At 50.3% G+C, this 21,092-nt stretch overlaps 1 protein-coding gene across 3 annotated transcripts in view; it reads right to left on the bottom strand.

The window, feature by feature from the left end:
- CNTFR (ciliary neurotrophic factor receptor) overlaps positions 1–21,092 on the bottom strand; it is a 201,996-nt gene that overhangs the window by 65,840 nt on the left and 115,064 nt on the right. For all 3 annotated transcript variants that reach the window (XM_027670423.1, XM_027670425.1, XM_027670424.1), the window contains one exon: positions 19,541–19,622. In XM_027670423.1, the coding sequence (XP_027526224.1) occupies positions 19,541–19,622 (82 nt within the window). The remainder of the gene's footprint in view (positions 1–19,540; positions 19,623–21,092) is intronic.

Below are 21,092 nucleotides of genomic sequence, written 5' to 3'. Positions count from 1 at the left end.
TGCTCAGTTGACATAGCCAGGACATGGAGAAGATGCACCTCTGCTGTTACTTCTGCTTTTCTGTCCCAGTTGCTCCGCAGCAGAGAGGTCTGGATTCTGTTGGGCTGATGATCTTAGCTTTTTTTTTTTTACCTCCACAGGAGACTTTGTTCTTCTATCCCAGGAGGGAACCTGAGCTCATGTCTTCCAGAAGGTCTTGGTAAGACCATCACTTGGATGTCCTAACTCTTCTGGTCCAAGTGTTCTGGGACTCCAAGTGCTCTCATTACTGCAACTGGCTGAGCTATGACACCATTTTCATCCTAAGGCAAAGGAAAGGCTTGCCCACTTGGCTTCCTTGCAAAGTCAACTTGACATGACTTGAGGAAGAGTAGTTGCATGGCAAAGCAGCAACTCCTCCAATCCCTTGCAACCACATCATGGCTGCCCCAGCATGTGCAGGGGTGTGATATGGGGGGGAAGGTGTTGGAAGACCAGGGGGACATGAATGGCTCTAATGGGAACCAGCACAGAGCAGAAAAATCCCACCAATATCCTTCAAGCCAGGCTCATTTGAGCCTTCAACCTTTGCTGCCAAGTGACTGGCGTTAGCACCATGGATGAATTAGAGACTTGCTTTCTGGTCCTGCTTTTTCATGCAGACAGGACAAATAACTCTAGGCCACAAAAGAGTGCTTAGATCAGGCTTTTCAATGCCGTTTAAGGGGAAATCAATATGATTCGGAATTAGGTGCCCAAATCACAGCCATAAACACAAGAAAAGCTCACTGTGGTCCAGCAACAGCGTGAAGACACCTGTATTTACTGAGCTTTGGGGAGGGGCCAGAGCCGGATAGAGACTTCGGGGCTCCTCGCACCCTGCTGATCTCAACCTGCCTTTTCATCCCGGTGCACAGCTTACACTTCCTCACCACTGCTTGCCAATGCCCGCACGCCCTCCCCCAAATAACAGCCTTGCTCCACAGAAATACTCTGGGGGCGACTGCTATTTGTTCACACAACAGCCCAGCTCCCGCTTCACCCCACTCAGGGTTGCAGATTAGCATCAGGCATCGTGCAGTGTTTTTTTATTAGCACAGAATTATGGAAGTCAGAGGCGTAAAAGACCTGTTGGGTCCCACTCAGTCCATCCTCCTTCTGCCAAGACAGTATTGGTCCCTGCAGCATATTTACTATTTCTCCAGTCTAATTTTACATACTGTACAATCTGTGCTGTGCCAAGTTACGATCCCTGTGTGAGAAGCAGAGCTCTCAATTTCCAGGCTCTTGGGTGTGTAAAATCACAACCGCGATGTTAAATTAACTTTTTTTTCCCTTGCATTTAATCATTTAATAGCTCTAAAATTCAGCCCCTTAGGCTCTTTCTGTCTGTCTGTTGGCTTGGGTTTTGCCTGCTGTAGGCCAGTGGCTTGTCGCTTACACATGTAACGCTCCCACCCCTGGGTGGATCGGCAGCAGCTGGGCTTGAAGCTGGGGCCGCTACAACTTAACACATAAACTTCTGCAGCCTGAGGATGGAAAAACTTGTTGTTTTCTTAACCACAGGTACAGGAGCTTTATCCTCCTCCTTATAGCCCAGGCCTGCAAGGAGGAGGCAGCACAGGGTACGCTGCGCACAGGGACAGCACTCAAAAGCATTATCCAAGCTGGATTGAGAAATCAGAACAGGGGTGCAACCTTCAGTACCAAGACAAGGGAGGATAGGGAAGCACTGAAATATTCCAACTGATGCCCTGTGCCCAGGAACTCCCAACAGAAGCATCACTATTCCCTTCATCTCTACATCCACCAAAAATTACACTCCAGGACTCATTTCTTCCCAAGCAAGGGATTTCTTCCCCCTGCACCAACATCAAGACTTTTCTTTGTGTACATAGCTACAGGACAGCAGAATTGAGCTGCTGCCAGAGCAGTACCAGGAAGAGGGGGGAAGAAGAAAACATGCTGATAAAATGGGAAGCATTTTCCCAAGTTTGTGTGTGGGGGGGTTTGACTCAGTCACCATCACTCCTCCAAGTAACTCCTGAACATCTGGAGCCCAGTGCTGATTTCAAAGCAATATTAAAAATAAGGCACCCATCTACTCTGCCCTGTAGGGGCTGTATTAACCAGTAAGACAAGGCACTGGGATTTGCATTGGTAATAACAAGATACTATATTTGCATTTCATGCCTTTCACTCTGAAGGATCCTTAAGCAAAGCCAAGCCTGGAAAGGATCACTGGCACATGCTGAGCTGTGTCACAGTCTACAGAGCTGCAGCCCACCCATCACACAGAGTATCTGCTGGGTGCAAGCACCTCTGTCGGGAAAGATGGGCACATATCAGATCCACAGTACACTGGAAAGAGAGGAGACACAAGATAAATACCTGAGTGTAGCTAATGGAGCACTCCAGACCACATAACAGGACCCCAGGAGAGAGCTCCTGGGTCTCAAGCTGAGCTTGGAAGCAGAATCCAGCCCAGGGCTGAAGGAGGTTGGGACTCTGGTTAAGGGCTGGAAAGCGTATCTGAACAATGGATGACATGACTGCAAGACTGTGGTCCCCAAATGGTTTCTGACCTCCTTGTGGGGCTCAGCCATATTAGGAAGCCCCATAAATTCACAGGCTGCCTGGGTATTTACAACTTACTCTGCAGTCAGAGAGCTATTGAGGGTGGCACAACCATTTGTAGTTGTCTCTAGGCAGGTAGGAGAGATGGGGACTTCTGTGCACTACATGGATGATCCCTGCAGTAAAATGTACATCCATGAGAGAGCAGGGGGCTGAAAATGCATGATGCTTTGGGACATACAGAGAGAGGCTTTGCATGCCTTCTTATGAAGATCATGGAATCCCGGAATGCTTTGGGTTGGAAGGGACCTTTGAAGACCATTAGTCCAACCTCCCTGCCATGAGCACGGACAGATGTGCACATACCACAGAATCAGGATGGATACATCCTGTTCATATCCCCACAAAGCACAGTGCAGAAGCTCGCAGGAGGTCACACCACCTCTGAAAAGAAAGCCTTAAGATGAGCACAGTAAACCAGGAGCTTTCAGCTGGGTAGGTCCCATTCCCAGCAGCTTCACAGAGTATTTTCAGAGGAGGGTGCACGCAACTCCTTGAAGGATTGTGAACTAAGCCAGTTCCCGCCTGGCCCTGCTCCCTTGTTGGTGCCCTAAGAACCAATGTCCAGCACCCTTTCCAAAACCTGTGAAGCAGATGCTCTTCATTAAGCAGCTGAGCATTTCCCAAACAGCCCCCACTGGCTGGCTGGTGGCAAAGGTCCCGGCTTCATCATGCAGAGCCTGAAAAAAACCCACCCCGTAATTTCTATTTGATGTTGGTGGCCTCTCTGCTTCTAGAAACATCTCCTCCTCTTCCTCCTTCTCTTCCGAGCTTTTCCTGCTTGTCTACCAACTGCCATTCCCTCTCCATTCCACTTTCGTTGCCATCCCTCTGACTAAACTCTCAAAAGCAGAAAGCAGCGCAGCTTTTGGGAGCTCAGTCTGCCTTTCAGAGCATCTCCTAACCTCCAATTACTGATGCTGCTGTTTCAGAGAGCCCTCAATTTGGTGTGTTTCTTTTATTCCCTGTGTTGGGGATTATGAGCAAATGTTAGTTCAGGAGCAGACATTCATTCGGTATGACTTGAACCAATTGCCCATTATTTCCTAAATTTCAACATGTAAAAGCTTTGAGTGTCTTACTGCAAAACAACAGGTAAAAGGCCAGTTATATTCATTGACTGAAATACAAATAAATGTGCCCTGCTCTCTGGAGAGCTCTTGGGTTTGAAGCTGAAGAAAATTTTAGGGAGGAACATTTTCTGAAAGTAAGACTATACAGAAGCTCACCATGTCCAGACCTCCAGTTATCTGAAGGCACTACTGAATTACAACTATTATTAGCACAAGAGACACTTGAATTCTGGAATTTCTGTAAAACGTTTTGAATTCAGGTTCTGAAGCATTTAAAGGACTTGAGAAAATATCTTTGGCTTCAAGTCAGCAAAGCACTTAGGCAAGGCCTTAACTTTGAGCATGTGTTTAAGTACCTTGCTGACCTGGGGCTTTTAACCCCAGCAAAAAGAAAGCAGAGAAGAAATAAAAGCCAAATAAAAAAATTCTAGTGTACACTGAAATCTCCAGACAAGCAAAAATAATATAGGAATCTCTTCTGGAAAGTAAGAAAACAGAAATTAATAGTGACTGGCTTTAGAATTAAACACTAGAGGAAGTTTTCTGAAGAAGGGGGGGGAAAAACTCCCAGAACAAATGGAGTATTTCAATGTAGCCTAACGCCAGCTTTACTCTCCTGCCTCTTCAGCATCCAGAAATTATTTATTGCTGAAAAAAAATCCCAAACCAAACCCAAAACCTGCTTCCCCCTCCCATTTCCAGACTAAGTGTGATGGGAGAGAGAAAAATCTTGGCTTCAGCAGTTAAAAAACATCTCTGAAATGAGTCGGCTGTGAGAGGCTGTCTCTATCCGGAGGGAGGAAGAGGATAAGGGATGAAGGAATAAAGGGTAGTAATGAGGAGGAGGAAATTGCCCAGAGGCAGGAGCCTGCAGACAACCTTAAGCACTGCCTTCCAGCGGGGAAATAGGAGAAAGTCCTTAAGGAGAGAAAAATCATTGCAAATCTATGCACACACACACAGAAAGCAGCTAAAGGCAGCAAGTGGCTCTTCCCCTACCTCCAGCTTGAGGCCATGAATAGAAAAACTGAAGCACAGCAATAAGAGGATCCTCTGCAGCCCACCCAGGGAGAATGGCTGCCGGCCCACAGGAGACGGCAACGGGAGAGCAGCCACTGGTGCAGGGACGGGAGAGAGGAGGTGCCCTGGCTGCTCCAGGCTCCGGTGCTTGCAGCCCTGCACGGCTCTGCCACAGCCAGCAAAGGCTCAGGGTGCCATGAAGTTGAGAATGCTGCTCTGGCCCTGTGAGGGCAAAAGTTCAAACTTACAAAAATTCTTCATTAATGGGGAAAAAATAAAAAAAGAAGCGCTAAGTTCCTTCCTTCAGAAGGAAACCAAAGGTTTCCATGTCTTTTAGGGCTTTTTTTTCCAAAACCTCTACACTGTGTTGTACAAAAGCCTTTGTAAAACTTTTTATTTTAGGGGGAAAAGGATGTTAATTAAAAGTGATGAACCTAACCATTTCTGAAAAATACAAAAATTCAAACTACAGCCTTTCCTTCCCTTAAAGATCTTTTCTTTTCTTCTCCCCCCTCTCCCCGACAGAGAAATACAACTTTGTAAAACATTGAGATGTTGATGGGACTTCATCTCCAATAGAAAATGGCTCCCCTGAGGATTTTCCCAATCAACTTTGCTCAGCACAGATTGGCAAAAGCTCTTTGCTTCCCAACAGAGATGCCCCTCATGGGAAGCGCAGGATCCCAGCACAGAGCTCTTCCTCAGCACTCATGCTGCCACACTGCCTGCAGCCCCCCAGGGACGGCCACCCCGTCATCCACTGCTTCGTGCTGGCACCCAGAAAGATGCAGCTCTCGGAAAAAGGAGCTGACAACACAAACGAGTGAGACAAATGAGAAGAGCATCATCCTCTCTGTCTAACGCAGGCAGAGCTGAAGTCCCCAAAGCAGATGAAATGACTGGCCCGGGGGATTTGACTGCATCAGAGCTAGGCTCTGATTTTTCCCCTCCCTCGGGATCCTGTGGCACCTAGTATATTGATACCAGGGTTTGGTTGGGCTCTCTTGATCCTGCTGAAATACAAAAACCCAAAGCACTGAATTAATTTGAGCTGATGCCTTTTTATCCACCTGAGACCGCCGTATGCCCCCGGGGATGTCAGCACTCAGACACTGCAGGGGTTGCTTGCGGGACTATGAGACAGCTGCTGTGGTGCTCCCTCTGAGGCACCAAAACAAAAAGCTTTCCATGAATAAGGGTTACACTAAAAAACTCCTCAGAGCTAAGCAAGTTAAGAAAAATGGCGCAAACTCACTGGAGGAAGGAAAACACAATTAAATCACCCAACAGCCTGTATCCACTAATCCCTCCTGCTACCAAGCTTGACTTGAAAGTCTCTGCCTGCTGACACCCACTTCCCACCCCTCATCCAGCCCTGGAACTGCTTTCCCAGCACCCTGGCAAGGTGTCTATGCATACGTGTTATGTGGGAAAGAAAATCCACTAGAGCCCTGGGCTCCCAGCATGCTGTCACAGCCCAAAAGGGCAGTGGGCTGGGCAGTGACAACCTTGGGAGCTGTCCCATGCCATGGCACAAACTAAAGACATTCAACGTTCAGCATTCTGCAACATCAGGCAACAACACTAGAAAAAGCTGTTATGTGCTCATGGTGGCTCCTGCTTTGAGGTTTTCCACTCTGGAGCTGTGATTCAGGGTAGGATGAAGAATGTAATGGAATTAATTCTGCCTACCTAAATCCTGAAATTTTCCTTCCGGGTTTATGTCCCAAAGTCCTACTCACAGATCAACAGAAGGATGTCTGGGGCCATCTCTCCTGTGCTGACAACAATAAAATTGCAAAAATATGGAGAAAAACATGCATCATGGATACAAAAGCCCATGGACTCAGAGAGCTCAGTGGAACAGACTTGCCCAAATTCTGGAGTAAGATGGTTCACCAACACAGAGATAGGCTGTCCACTGGGTTCCTTGCTCACATAGGGGAGACACCTCCATCCTAAAGTGACTGACTTCCCCCTCCCACAAGCTCCTCCAAATTTCTTGGGAGACAAGGAACTTCCCACTTCTTAAAGGCACTTTTTGGTGGACCAGGGGTTAATCGACCCTGCTGCCACGCAGGAGATGTGAGCAGCACCTTTGTTAAGACTGAGTCAAGCTAGGACAATGTCAAGAACCAGAAAATAAATTAAAAAAAAAAAAGGAAAAAACCCCCAAACCCTGCATAGACATATAAACAGATGTTTCTTCTAAAATGACAACTTCCAAAGTCCCATGTGGTTACTATTCCTCCCCAGGGATTTTCCTTTCTGTCTCCCATGCTGCCAATGCAGCAGCTATGTAACTTTTGAAGAGCACTGATCAACAGCATATAAATAGCTGCAGTGATTATATTGCAACACTTCACTGCTTCCCTGAGCTGCAGCTCCCTCCTCCACTGTTGGAAATACAATCAATGCTAATTAATTAAGGGCCAGAGCCTGCCAACCATGGTCACACCAAGTTCAGTGTTGCTTCCTGAATATTCAGGGCTCACGCTCCATAAAAGCAAGGATCAGTCTCTAGCAACGTGTGTTGAAAACAACAGAAACTCTCTTTGCAAGCCAGGAGGGACAGACAGACGGACATGTCTGTGTCCGAGCTGAGAGGTGGAGGAATTACCTGTGCCAGGGCAGACCCAGTGCACTGCAGCTGTAAATCAGCAAAGGGCCACTGACACGATGGGAGGAGCAATGAGGCAGCCTGCAGGCAGCCCTAAAGGCTCTCTGCCAACAGGAACCACGGAGCTGGCAGAGCTTTTACACCTAGCCAAGGCTAAGAGGAGGATGCTTGCATGGGGCCAGGGAGAGAGCATGAGCATCCCCCAAGACCAAGGAGGAGCAATACCCTTTCTCTTAGTGCCCTGTGACACTGGGAGAGGGGAAGGCAAGGGTGGGTGTTAATGGGCGAAGATGGAGAGACCCCTTGAGGGTAAAGGAGACAGAGAATATTCCAGTAGAGCGAATGGACTTCACTGGAGCACCAGTGGGAACAGTACTGCAGCTCACTGGCAAGTGAGCCCGTGGCCATGGTTCCTACCCCTGCCAAAGGGCTTGTGTGATGCTCTAAGAGTGAGGAGGCACCAGTGGGGAATCCAAGCTCCTGAGCTGCCCCTTTCCTATGCCACACAGAGGGACTCTCACTCAAAGGAAAAAAAGAGACAAACTCAAGGCCCTGTGCTTCTCACCACAAAGATAAAACTAGTTTTCAAGTCTGCTGAGCACAGGAACTTATATGTGACTACCAGACTGATGCCTTGCTGCATCCCAGGTAATGTGACATCCCCTCCCAAGAGCAGACGTCCTGCAGGGCTCAGCAGCCTCTTTCCACTCCTCACCAACATCACTGGATTTTCACGCTTTGCATCCAGCCTCTCCAGTTGTCCCAGAAGCTAGCACAGATTGCGGCAGGTCCCCAGGCTCACAGTTATGGCCAGACATGGAGGTTTCCCATGGCAAATTGCAGGCAGAGGACTAGACAGACAGACATTAGCTTCTGGATTTGATGCACTCTCACTCCCATGAGCCTCAGTTTCTCCCTTGCACAGCATGCTGTCAGCTGGAGCAACCACACCATAGCACAGGCAAGCCACAGACGCAGCAGAGCCCAACCTGCCAGGGCTTGTGGCTTGGCTGGAGTCAGAGGCTCTCTGTGACTCATCCTACAGTCTCAAGTTCATGGCTATGGCTGGAGAATCCCCTTGGGTACACTCCAGGCTCAATTTACTGTCCCCCTGGTAGCAGATTTTAGCATAAACAATTCAGATGATGAGCAGAGCTCGCCTGCCTGGTTGGAGAAGGTCCTCACTTGAATGGATGCATGGATGTGGGGCTACAAGGACAAGCTCCCAGAAGCAGCCCCCCATGTGTATAGTCTGCACCACACAGATTTTCAGCTGGCACTGCTGTTGTAAGCCTGCCTTCGTGCTGCTCACAACAGGATGAGACCCTGACCCCCCTCTGCAGCTCTGTTACCTCTGTGAGGGATGTGCATCAACTTCCTTGGCTTTATTTTGGTTTAGATCCTGGAGGCAGCAGGTGTGGCCCCCTGCGAGCAGCACAGACCAGCAGACCTTTGTCCAGAGAGCAGAAGCACCCTTTGGAATAGCAAAACATCCATCCCCCACCATCTCTCTACCAGCGTAGCTGTGTTATTCAGCAGCATACCCAAGGCCTGGACATCAGGAATTCATGCACACACATGCACACCTCATTACACCTTAGAAAATGCCGCAGGAATCAAGCAAGACGTGCCATATGCTGCAGCTCTGCTTTAGCTTGTGCATCCCAGTCACTTCCTTGGTGTGATGGTGCCAGGTCTGCTCTGCCTACAAAGCACACAGGTCTTGGCCAGCAGAAGCCCTACAGTCTCCCAGCCTTGCAGGTCAACGTTTTCCAGCATCAGCTCTGCAGACCTCTGGCTGCTTTGCAAAGCCCTAGAATAGATAACTAAGAAAAGCTTGGCTACTGGCAGATGACTTAAATTTTCTAACATAGGTCTGCTCTGGGGGAAATGCTGCAGGCTTTGCAAGCTAAAAAAGCTAGGAAGGTCAAGTGTGTTGAACCTGGGATGGAAGGCAGTGCATGGCTCTGTCACCTGTGTGCGCCCTGAGGTGAAGCTTTGCCCCATCCACAGGGAATTTTGCACTGAGAGGTGAATATGTCTTGCCAGAGACTTTCCCTGCCCACAGGTGCACACAACTGTGCAAAGAGAAGCTTTTAGCCCCTTCCCCTTGTCTCTTGAGTGGAAACAAAGGCTGTGTTACCCTCTTCTGTGAATCACATCCACAAAACCCTTTCCCCAACACCAGCCTCCCCGGTATGGCTCTAGTCAAGGAAAGGCAATGCAATGAGGCTCCAGACTCCTCAGCTTCAATTAGCACCTGATATCAGCTGAGTCTAAATAACAGTCTTTCCCAGCAAATTGTACACCCAGAGATCAATGGTCCACACACAGGACTAATATCGCTGTAACCCCTCCTGCCTCCATCACTGTCAATTGCCTCGTGGTTTCACTTCACTTCTCCACCTGATGGGCCTTCCTGGAGCAGTCATTACAAGGTGACACACATCGCTTTTCCCCTCTGTAACGAGTCTGCCACAGCCCCTCCTCAATCCTTCTTCTCTTTCTCCTTTTAATATGCCACAATTATATTGGCTTCTCTGCATGGATCCACTTCATTTAGTGCTGCCCAAGACCACTTATCCTGAAATATGCTCTTTTCATCCACAGCACAGACTGCACACCTTGCAAGTTGTTCTGTTTATTTTTTACACTCCAGCATCTCCCACCCTGATTAGGAATCTGAGTATTAGGTATTTCCCTTTCCACAGTGGCTGCCCAGAGAAATTAACCCCACCAAAGGCTTTGATAACAGAGTTTTGTGCATGTTGTGTCCCAGCATCTGCACACTCGAACATGCTTCATGGTATCTTTGCTCTGTTCCCATCATAGAAAATCCTTTCCTCAGAAAGCAGAGATGAAGGTATTTGTGTTCAGTGTCTTGCCATGGCTTTGCTCCCATTACGCAGGGCTTTGCTTGCTCCCAGATTTGTCATAGGTGGACTGAGGACAGCAGTGAGTGACTCCACGCACAACACTACAGATGGATATGCAGGACCTGAATGTCTCAACCCTAGCCCCATTTGCCCTTTTGGTCCTGGATTCTGCTACACATAGCTACTGGGACATGTTCTGGGGATGATTAGCAGCACCCTCTGCTCAGGCTGTGGGCTCCTGCAAGTGGTGCCCAGAGCTGCCCACAGAGCAGCAGCACTTTGCTCTTTCAGCTTGACAAGAGATTGCCTTTGCAGCCCCAGGGCAGCCTATGATCCAGGACTTCAGACACTGGAAATCCTTCAAATCAGATAACTAATGAGTGGCACCTTTAGTCCAAGTTCTGTTGGAGACGTGTCTCTGAACAAGTTGGCTGGGACAAGGCTGCTCTGGAAACGTGAGATGTCTGGCTCCCTGGGATGGCCACATGTGACTTCTGAGGCGAGACCTTTCTGAGCTTTTGGAGGCTAGTTGAAGCCAAACCCCTGAAGCACTAAAGGTTTCCACTCCAACTGTCACTTGTTTTATGAGATCTTCCACTTCTGGAAGCCTTTGAGAATGTAAAAGCAGGACGAGGATTGCTTCCTCCCACACTAAAAGGAGCTCAGTGCTAGGACAGAACATGGCCCTTCTTCAGCAGCCAGAGCTCACGTAATGAGCAAGGCCCATGGCTATTCCCTGGGTGCTGGGCTACACCTCAGCTTCCCAGGGTCTGAAAATCAGTGCAAACGAGACTTTGGCTTCCTTCAGCATTTGGGGGCCCCCAGCTGCTATGGCAGTGCCTCGATTTACAATCAGGTGTCAGCAGAGGAAGCAAAGCTCCTGCTCCACACAGCAGGACGATGCCACCCCAAGAAGGAAATCCCAACCCTTCCTCTCAGCCTCTCCCCAATAAGCAGGGCTTGCTTGGCAGTGGGTTTCAACATGGGTTTGTTGGCAAGGACCCTGTGGCTTATGCAGATGCTCCATGAACTGAGTGCTGCTCCCCATCCCCTGAGTGCTGCCCTCTCAGCACACCTACACAGGCAGAGAGGGCCTGCCTCCTGCCCATAGGTTGTGGCAGCGTTGCCCTATGGCAGCAGTAACTCTCCACTCAAAGCTTCTCTAGGTGTCTGGATGGGCTACAAATCCCATTCCTCTTCCTTCACTGCCTGTTGGTGTGTAATGAAGTCTAAGAGACTACTGAGACATGTTTTTCCTTGCCACTGGCAGAACTAATGAATCCTGGCAGACTGCGTTCCTCCCGGCAGTTTCTTCTTCTCACCACAGATGTGAACTATTTTCACCAGTTTTGTGGGATCAAAGGCTTGCCCAAAGCTTGACAGATGCACACTTTTAAGTTATATTTTCTTTTTTCTTCCCCCCTCCCCCCGAGATTTGTGATCTGCTTCAATACTCAGGACCTGCAACTGATGGAAGGTTCCTATTTTTGTAGCTTCACAGGTATTGCCAATAGGTTTCCTTCCAAACTCCTGGATGGCTCATGTAGGACAGAACCCCACTATCCTCCAGGACTTCATCAGCTGTATTTCAAACAACTTCTCCCATTTCCAGGAAGGGGCAAATTCAGTTGAAATGCCTCCAGCCAGACTTGTACAGCAAAAGCATGCGGCTCTTTTGCAATGTCCTCTGCATATATCCAAACTTTGGTAACTTGCAAAAAGCAAGTCTTCAAAGCCCTGAACCATCAAGCTGTGTTTCCTCTTGTCTAAATGACACACCCTCTATTTTTCTTTCTCTTTTTCTACTCTCTCCCCGACTTGTACTTCAAGAACATCTCACCTCCTGCATTCAACAGCACTTTGCACAACAGGACATCACTCATCAGTCTCATGCTGACCTGTGGCTCTTTTCCAAACCCAGACCCCAGGTGAGAGCTGTGAGATCTCCACTCCCTGTCTGAGAGGCATGAGCTGTGCTCCTACAACGTGTCCCAGTAAGGTAGGCCACACTGCTCCATGCACCAGCAAATTTCTGTGGTGAAAAATTAACAGACACTGCATTGGAAATCAACCCTCTTGATTTCCCACCTCTCAGGAGGGAGAAGCAAGCCTGGGATGTGCTCCTATGGGGCTATCCTGCACTGCTGACTGGACCCCCAGGGAATGCTGGGCTCTGGAACCTGTGGAGTGATGAGGCAGTGGGCAAGGAAACACAGGCACTAAAAATAGGCTGTTTGCGGTAGGGGCTGACCACATTTATTAGCAAGCCTGTGCTCTGGCTGACCACAAGGTCAGCTGCCGAGAGCTTGGCCATAATTCACTCTGTGTCTGGGCAGGAAATCTACTTGAGCTCAGAGGGATGTCCAGTAATAGAAAAAGTTGTTCCAGGACCTGGGGCTATTTTTGCTGTTTTCTTTCATTTTGCAGACAGGGAAGCTTTTGGGAGATGCATCCTGTGCTGGGAGGAAAAAAAAAAAAAAAGCCAGGTGCTCAGGGACAGACAGAGGGGTAGAAAAGAAAAGGGGAGCATGCAGATGTTTGGGTCTGGGGTTGTTCTTCTTAGACAGACTCACCTTCACCATGTAGGGCAGGGAAGCAGCAGGGCAAAATCAGAGCAGCAAGGGGAACCCCCGACCTTGATGGGCTCTTAAACACCCTAACAGCATGCAACAGAACTTAATGGGTTGCAGCAGGGGTGTCACTGCAGGTGGGGTGGGTTGCTGTCTCTGCTGCTTCCCTGCAGCTGTGAGTTGGCAGGGAAGATGGGGAGGCAGTGGGAAAACCATCACAGTAATGAACGCTCAGGGATGGAGATGACGGACCTTCCTTGGAAAGGCATCAGAGGGCAACTTGAACTACAGCCAGGTCGCACCTCTGGCCAGCATGGGGATGGGCCAGCAGATTGGCCCCCAGCAGATGCAGCAATCCCACTAGGACAACGCTGATCCCCAGTGGATGGCCACGAGCTTGGGCTGGGCTTAGCGGTGAGCAGCAATGAGCAAGGCAAAGGAGGCAAAGAGCAGATGCCTGCCCTTGAACGGCAGCCTTCAGAATGATTTAAGCAGGCTCTGCTGAATGGGGCTGCAGTTTGGAGCGAGGCTGGTATTTTCAGCCAGCTGGATAATGAGAACATCCAGAGTTATAACAGGAAGGATTAAAAAATGTAATTGCTAATGGGGAATTAATTGTTAATGGGGAATCATCATTGCAGGAGGGTGTTCCCAGTGTGGCCCCGCAGGGATCTGTTCTTGGCCAATTGCTAATCACTCGTCTTATCAATTATCTGGAAGGCAACATAAAACTGTTGCTGGCAAACTTTGTCGGTGACACAAAGGCTGATGTATATAATGGAAAGGATGAGTCCGTCACACACAGAGCCCCGGAGTAGTTAAAATACGAGCCTCCCCTCGGCAAGAGCATGTGTTTTATGCAGCCAAACACAAGTCCATTCATCTGCAGTGGAGGAATGTAGGTCAGACTCACAGAATGCAGGATGGTGTCCCGGGGAGGACAACGCTGATAAGGCCTTGGCAGGAGCCACCCGGAGATGAAGTGCCAGTGCACTGTGCTGAGAGCAAAACTTGGCCAGAGACACAAGCAGGTGTCACGGGAGGTGGGAAGGTGCTGTGCAATAAGAAGACAGAGCTTTTTCCTGTACTGGCCCCAGCCTGAGCCTGAAAGGAGGCTTTGTGGAAAGCAGGCACCATCTCCAGCCTCCCAGCCGGCCGCTCAGTGCACAAAGGCACTCCCTTTGACCTTGCCTTCCTCAGCAACTGCCTGTGCCCTGGCAATTACAAAAATTCCAGATCACTCTGTTGCACATGCATCTTGCCCTGGGGAACGCATGGACAAACAAACAACAAATGACAGATGTTAGTCATGTCACTTAATGCATGACTGAAGGACACTCTGATACTGCCATGAGGGAGAGAAGAGGAGAGAGGAGAGGAGAGGAGAGAGAAGAGAGAAAAGAGAGAAGAGAACCTTCTGAATGTATGTTTGTAGACAGTACTCCTGCAGAGCCATCTTAGGTTGGATGCACATCTCCCCTGTGTGCCATGAGATCAATTTTCAAGACCCAGGTACCTCATCACACCTCTTGAATCCAGGCATCTAAATTGAACTGCATTTGCATAACAACCAAAACCTACACAGATGTCTACAAACAAAACACACAGTCCTGTGTGAATGTCCAAACCATCTCCTGCACAGAAAATCCGGAGACCACCAACAAAAGCAAAGCAACCAGTTTAAGCATGCCAGGCAGATGGCATTCCCTGGCATGGGCTGAGTGATGTGGAGGAGGCAGAGTCCAGAAAGAGCTGGTCACATCCCTGTCAGCCTACAATTGCCACACAGAGAAAGCTGGACAATGTGAGCAGGGGAGAGAGGAACATATCTACAGCTGGTTTCTCTTCAAAAAGCCAATTTGCATGGCTTTGCTGTTCATTTTGAAGGCCATTTACTGGTCCAGGCTTTGTCTTAGCTGAAATGTGGGCAGCATTTCTAACGAGGCACACGCAAACTGGAGCTCTCAGGAGGCTTTGCAGCAGAACTGACTGCAAAAGATTAGTGTCAGGGCTTAAGAGAGCAAGAGAGAAGGGAAAGTAATGAAACAAAATCTCTCTTTTCCTCGGCTGAGGAATGATGGGGGCTAATTGCTTGTTGCTGCTGAGAAAGAGAGGAGATAGGAGCTTCTGCACCTATCAATAAATTAACCCTGGCATGTGGCATCTGAAATGCATTCATTTCCAGAGACTTTTATCTCTTTGTCTCCTCTCTTAGGTGAAAACATAATTATTGTTTAAACATGAGTTAATTCAGCAAGGTGAGGATCAATAAAGCAGAATTACTCCTCTTTTAAAAGCAAAGAAATCTCAATCTGGGACAGATGTGGACATAACTCTGGCAGAGGTGACAGATGGGGAAGATGCCTTGGTCACGGCAGGAGTCTGGGGAAGCAGAGCTCCGTCTTTCCAGGACTCCTGTAGCTCTTGGGTCTAATAGGAAAAGATGATTCCAACAGTAGGCAGGCATGGCATTCAGTAGAAAAGCTGAAATCACCCATGCCTCTACACTTTATAGCATGATGTGTGGTTAGGCATCTCCACCATGTACACACTTCCCATGTAAGGGCTTTGGTAAAGCTCCGGGGCTCATGCTGTGACCTCTTCCTTTCCTTTAAGGGTACCCAAGCCCTGTTAGTGAGAGGGACCCCTGCTAGCTCTGCTCTCACACAAAGGAGACCTTGGACAATCAAAGGTGTGAGGGTCACAGCAGGCAGCACCGCATTGGTGCTCTGCTGAGCTTTCCCCATCACCTTCCTCTATTCTGAAATAAATTGGCAGCAACTACTGCCTGGAGAACAAAACACAGGAAGGAAAACTGAGCTATCCACAATAATGGGAAGATGATTAGAGAGCTACAACACCTCTCCTATGAGGAAAGACTGAGAGAATTGGTATAGTTTAGCCTGGAGAAGAGAAGGCTCTGGGATGACCTTACAGCACCTTCCAGTACCTAAATGGGCTATAAGAGATGCGGAAAAGTGACTTTTCACAAGGACATGTAGTGACAGCACAAGGGGTAATGGCTTTTAAGTGATGGAGGGTACGTTTAGATTAGATATTAGGAAGAAGTTCAACACCTTGAAGGTGGTGAGGCCCTGGCACAGTTTGCTCAGAGAAGCTGTGGATGCCCCATCCCTGGAAGTGTTCAAGGCCAGGTTGAATGGGGTTTTGAATAAACTGGGCTAGAGAAGGTGTTGCTGTCCATGGCAGGGGGGTTGATGATCTTTAAGGCCCCTTCCAACCTAAACCATTCTGTGATTCTATGTGGAGAGTACCAGGCTCTCCCCATGGTCTTCAGCCTGTTGTGCTTCCTCTGACCTCTCCCATTCGTCCTGCAGCTCCTGTCCATCCCTCCATTCTGGCTGGATCTCTGCAGATGCGGACACCTCTGCCCAGGGCAATGCCTGTCTCTGGAGGCCCAATCTGGCAGCCCCATCCAAAGCTGCTTATTCGTGCACTGGGGATGACACCCCTGGACCACTTTCTCTGCGAGTCTGGCAGGAGGGTCAAACAAACATATTCTGACAGCTAGTGCCTGTAAACCTCATCTCTTTTTATCCCGCTTCCAGCTTCACCCAGTGCATCACCTTTTCCTCGGCTGAACAAAGAGCACTGAGGTGGCTGTTCAGAACGACTTGGTGCCACTGGCCGGGCTGGTAAGGCCGTGTGTTTGATGGAGCAAGCAGTGATCCCACCCATGCCGAGCACAACACAGGGGCCTGCCAGAGCCACCCTGTGTGAGGGGCTGAGTGGCATGGGGTGAGGGGTTTAGTGGCAGTAGGATTAGCAGTGAGGGCACGGTGCATCTCCTGGCCAGCGGCAGCACCAGCGGCACCCGCGGTTCAATCCGGCTGCTCCAAAACACAGAATCAAAGACCCCTCAGTGGAGGCAGGATGGCAGCAATCCCGATTCAATGGCTTAAGCTGTTCTGGGCATAGAGACACAAGCCAAGAAATCAGAGATGTTTCTTCTGGGGGGCGGCACCCCTGCCCGCAGACAGGTATTCTGTCCTATCCACGTGTCCCCCAGTTGGGGTAACACAAGGGACTGCGCCATGGGAGAGCCACTCAAGAACACTCTCTTTCACTGCCCCTCCTGTTGCCCTTCCCTGCAACAAGACACCCAAACCCCTTTGCTTGAGCCAGGACATTACTGCCAGTCTCTGAGCATCCCCCTGGGGCTGCCCTGCTGGATATCTCTGGTCTCCCACCACACAGTGCCCACCCCCATGGGTAGCTGGAAGTGGCAGTGCCCGGTAGGGTGGTGAAGGCAAAACCTTAGCAACCTGCCATGGATGCAAAGCAAAGGAGCACTGCGATCTCTGGGAGGAAGTGTACCCCAAATCTGCTGACCTCTGAGCCCCTCCACTCCCTTCCGCCAACATAGGGGATCATCCCGAGCTTCCACATCCCAGCCAGATGCACCCTTTGCTCTGCCAGCTCCAAGGAGAAGGACCAAAGATGAGCAGCAGAGGGGTTAATGCACGAGCAGCCTCACCTTCACCAAGCCTGATGCTGCTTTTATTAATTCATGTGGCACTTTGCAGGACGCTCCAGTAATCACCAGGGTGCACATGAGAGCCAGGAGCGGGTGGCCAGGCTCGCAGTGCTCGTGCTCACTTAACAGCTTGTCACATCCTCCTCACTCAAGTATTCAGTGCTAATGCATCTCTTAAAGTGCTTCATGAGCTATTAAAGTCGAACGTGCCTCAAGTGCATGATAAATGGACTTTATGCCAGCATCTTCCCCCTATTCCACCCGGTCCCTGCCACCAGTGGGATTAATGCATCCTCCCACCCCATTCCTGCTGTGCTTTTCCAGCCTGAGGGCCCGGCTGGTGGGGGTTGAGCCCTGGGGTTGGGTGGTGAGGAGAGGCTGCAGCACAGCAGGGGGTGAGCTCTGGGTAGGGGGCACAGAGCACAACCCTTGGATCTCAAATGGGGGCAGACACTCCCTAGCTTGACCTGCATGTGTGCAGCCTCTCCAAGCCCAATCCCATGGTGGGATGGGCAGGAAACCTGCTGCTCCAAAGCCCCTGCCCAGACCATCCCCTCAGTGTTTCAGAGAGGTGCCCAGGACGGACATGCAGTGCCTCTGGAGAACAGACTGAGGACAGACCTGGAAGTGCCCTACTAGCCTTCCTCTAGCCCTGTCTCTTTTTTATGACCCTCAGAGTAGAGCACTCTCTCTGGCTCCTGCAGATGGGAAGAGCCCTGCCTCACTTTGCAAACCCCATTTAGGCACTTGTTGATGTGCAAAGGTTTCAGCAGCTCCAGTTTTGAGCTGGTGCCCCAGACACCTCCCTTCCAGACACAGCCAGGCAAGAGAAACAGGAGGGACATAAGGTCAGGGGAGGCTATGCTGCCAAATCCCTGAATCCTGCCGGATCACAGAGTAGAAGGTGACTGTCACTGCAGCTCTGTGCCAACATATTGCTGCCAGTGGCAAAATGGATGACTCTGCTCAGCACTGGTGGAGAACAGAATTTGTTTCTGTCTAGATAAAAAATTTCCAGCATGTGTAACCCTAAAGTACCTGGCATTTCTGTGTTTTGTGCATCGCCCTGTGTGGAGGTGTGGGCTGACTTCCCTGCAGCATAGCAGGAAGCAGCCTGGTGCATCCAAAGGATGCTCTGGTAGTCTTGGGTCTTTCAAAGCTTCCCAGACAGCCATCCTGCAGGCACAGCAGGACCGAGCAGCTTTACTTCTCTACAGGAAGCGTCACACCACCACAAGCAGCACACACCAAATCAGCACCCAAATGTTCTGAGCAGGAACTCTGGGAAGGGATTGGGGATGTTCCTGCAATACCAGCCAGCAAGCTCCCGCTGTGTCCAAAGAGTGGTGGTCCCCATGCAATAGAGAGGTGCTGCCAAGTTCCAGCTGCTTTGTGTCCAAGCTAGAAGCTTTTGGCAATGTAAACCTGCCCAGATGGATTTAGGGCAAGTCAGTGGGGCATTCTGGCTGGGTTTCTCGATTTCACAGAGCTCACGGATAAATAGATGTCTTTACTGGAGTTAATCAGCAAAATCCCCCTCTATAATCCACTAGAGGCAACTACAGACAGGCTGTCTGCCAGGAAAAGCAGTACATTTTGGAGGTCCCCCATTTTGTCCCATTTTTGTAGGGCTGGACTCCACAGCGGGACCCAATCATCCCCCATAACCTTCCTGCTTCCTGCCTAGACTCAGGATCATGTGGGGTCCTCCAGCTCCCAATGCTACCAGTGACTCCAACATGTAGTCTGTCTAAAGCCACAACTAAGGTAGGCCCTGAATCCTCTGCCAACCTGGAGAGAAGTGAGCTGGTGGTGGGTGCAGATGTGTAGTGGCAATGGGGATCAAGTCATCCCAAGGAGGTGAGACAGGATGAGATCATGGTCATGGGGCAGGGCATCAGGGTTTGGGGCTGTCAGGCTGATGCCTCTTCCCAACCGTTCATCCCTTCATGGGTGGGCTGCGCAGGGCAGAAAAGGGTGGGGGAAGGAGTCCAGAGCAGTGCCCTGGCTGTAGGGTCACCATGGGATGCACAGGGGTGTGGGCAGGGAAAGAGGCACCAGCAGGTGCTGGGAAGACGCAGGATACCCAAACCCCATAGTGATGGGCTGGAGGAGACGTGTCGTGGAGAGGAGAAAAGTGGTAACATGCAGAAAAGTAGCATCAGGCAAACCTGGACGGTGCATCCAGCTTCCCACAGAGGAGAGGCTGGAGGAGAAGCATTCACGTTTTTCAGGACCCGAAAGGTATGGGGGTGCGAAGGACTCACCCTGCTGGCTGTGCCTCTGGGCGTACACCACCACCACCGCGGCGAGCACCACGCAGCAGGCTGACGGGACAGGATTAGCCATCTGTGGAAGCAAACACAGGCAGGAGCAGTCAGGGTTGGCCCCCAGGAGACTCCAGTGCTGAGAGCCTGTCCCTCCCGCGCAGCCAAAGGACGTGATGGGACAGCAGGGAGATGGCCATAGATCCAGACTTCACCTCGGCCACAGGGGAACTCACTGCAAAATGAGGCATTTTGCTGGCATGCGCTTCATCATTCAAAGTGCCTGTGGACTTTCCATGGGAGCTGCCAGCACAAGCAGGTGCCTGGAGATGATGATATGCCTTGCACAAATGCTGTGCCTTCGTCATCTCATTTTCAACATTTCCCTTAAGAAAGTCAAACCCTGGTGCTAGGCTCTCCTCGGCAGCTGCAGCATCATCTTAGGAGCCGACACTGCCTGCAAGTGGGTATTTGAAGAGATGAGAGCACACTCAAGTAGTTTACAGCAGCAGTTGGTGCTTAGGATGTGCAAGACGCAGATCTCAGCACAGGCAGCTGCTGCCACTCCAGTGTGGCCTGTTTTGGTGCTGCCCACCAGCCCGATGCAACAGCAGCCGTGCTCCTGGGCATGCCAGGGACAGCATAACCCTCTTCCATATCTTCACAGTGACCAACAGATGTGGCATGCTGCCTCAGCCACCTCCTGTCAATATGGGCACAGTCATTTCCCACCTCTCTGGGCCAGAAGAGAGGCAGAGGCTACTCCATCCCAGTGAGCTGTGCCATGTCCCAGGGGATGCTGTGGTGAAGGGAGGTGTGGAGGAGGTGACAGCTAGGAAAGCAGGCAATGAAGACCTTGCACCAGCAAGTCGCCCCAGGAGTGGGCAAATGGCAGCAACAATCACAAGATGCCCTGCACAAGCCCTGCCAAGCTTGGAGATGCCCAAGCTCTCCTGTTCTTGCAAGCCAGGGCTGGTAGAGGAGACCAGAGCCAGGAGGGAGTCGCTGGGGACAGCAGTGGGGATGCCAGCCCACCCGCCAGGAAGTAAATAGCACCATGCATGAAAAGCAAATTACACCTTCAAAACCATTTAAACCTCTCTAATCTCCAGTGCCGTATCGGTAACATGCACAGGATTGCGGTTTAATCTAGAACATGAGTATGGGCTCATTAGCCAGATGGCATCCATTTAAACCTAAATAAAGGGGGAGCTGTATTGGCGAGAGAAAAAAAATCCACCAGAACATATTCGATTACCCAGCACTGTTGCAAGAGCCCAGATGGCCTCGAGTTCGCAGCAGGACATCGTGAGCCTTTGCAGGGCTGGAGGGGAAGGTAAGAGCAGCTGGGAGGGATATCATGAGCAGATTTTGGGGTGCAGCTGGACCAGCCTGACCTCAAATGCCTCTCAGGGGCAGGGATGCTGTGGGAGGTGGTGGGTTTGAGAGGGGCAGCCTGGAGATGGGCAGAGAAGGGACCCACTGCTGAATTTGCAGTGCTGGGTTTGGGCTGGGAGGAATGGCAGTGAGAGTCATTCCCAGTGTACTGCAG

This window comes from Neopelma chrysocephalum, unplaced genomic scaffold (assembly GCF_003984885.1).
Source record: "Neopelma chrysocephalum unplaced genomic scaffold, ASM398488v2 Primary Assembly neopelma1_96845, whole genome shotgun sequence".
Classification (NCBI taxonomy): Eukaryota; Metazoa; Chordata; class Aves; order Passeriformes; family Pipridae; genus Neopelma; species Neopelma chrysocephalum.
Note: the sequence above shows the minus strand (reverse complement) of the source record. Positions and strands in the feature narration are given on the sequence as shown.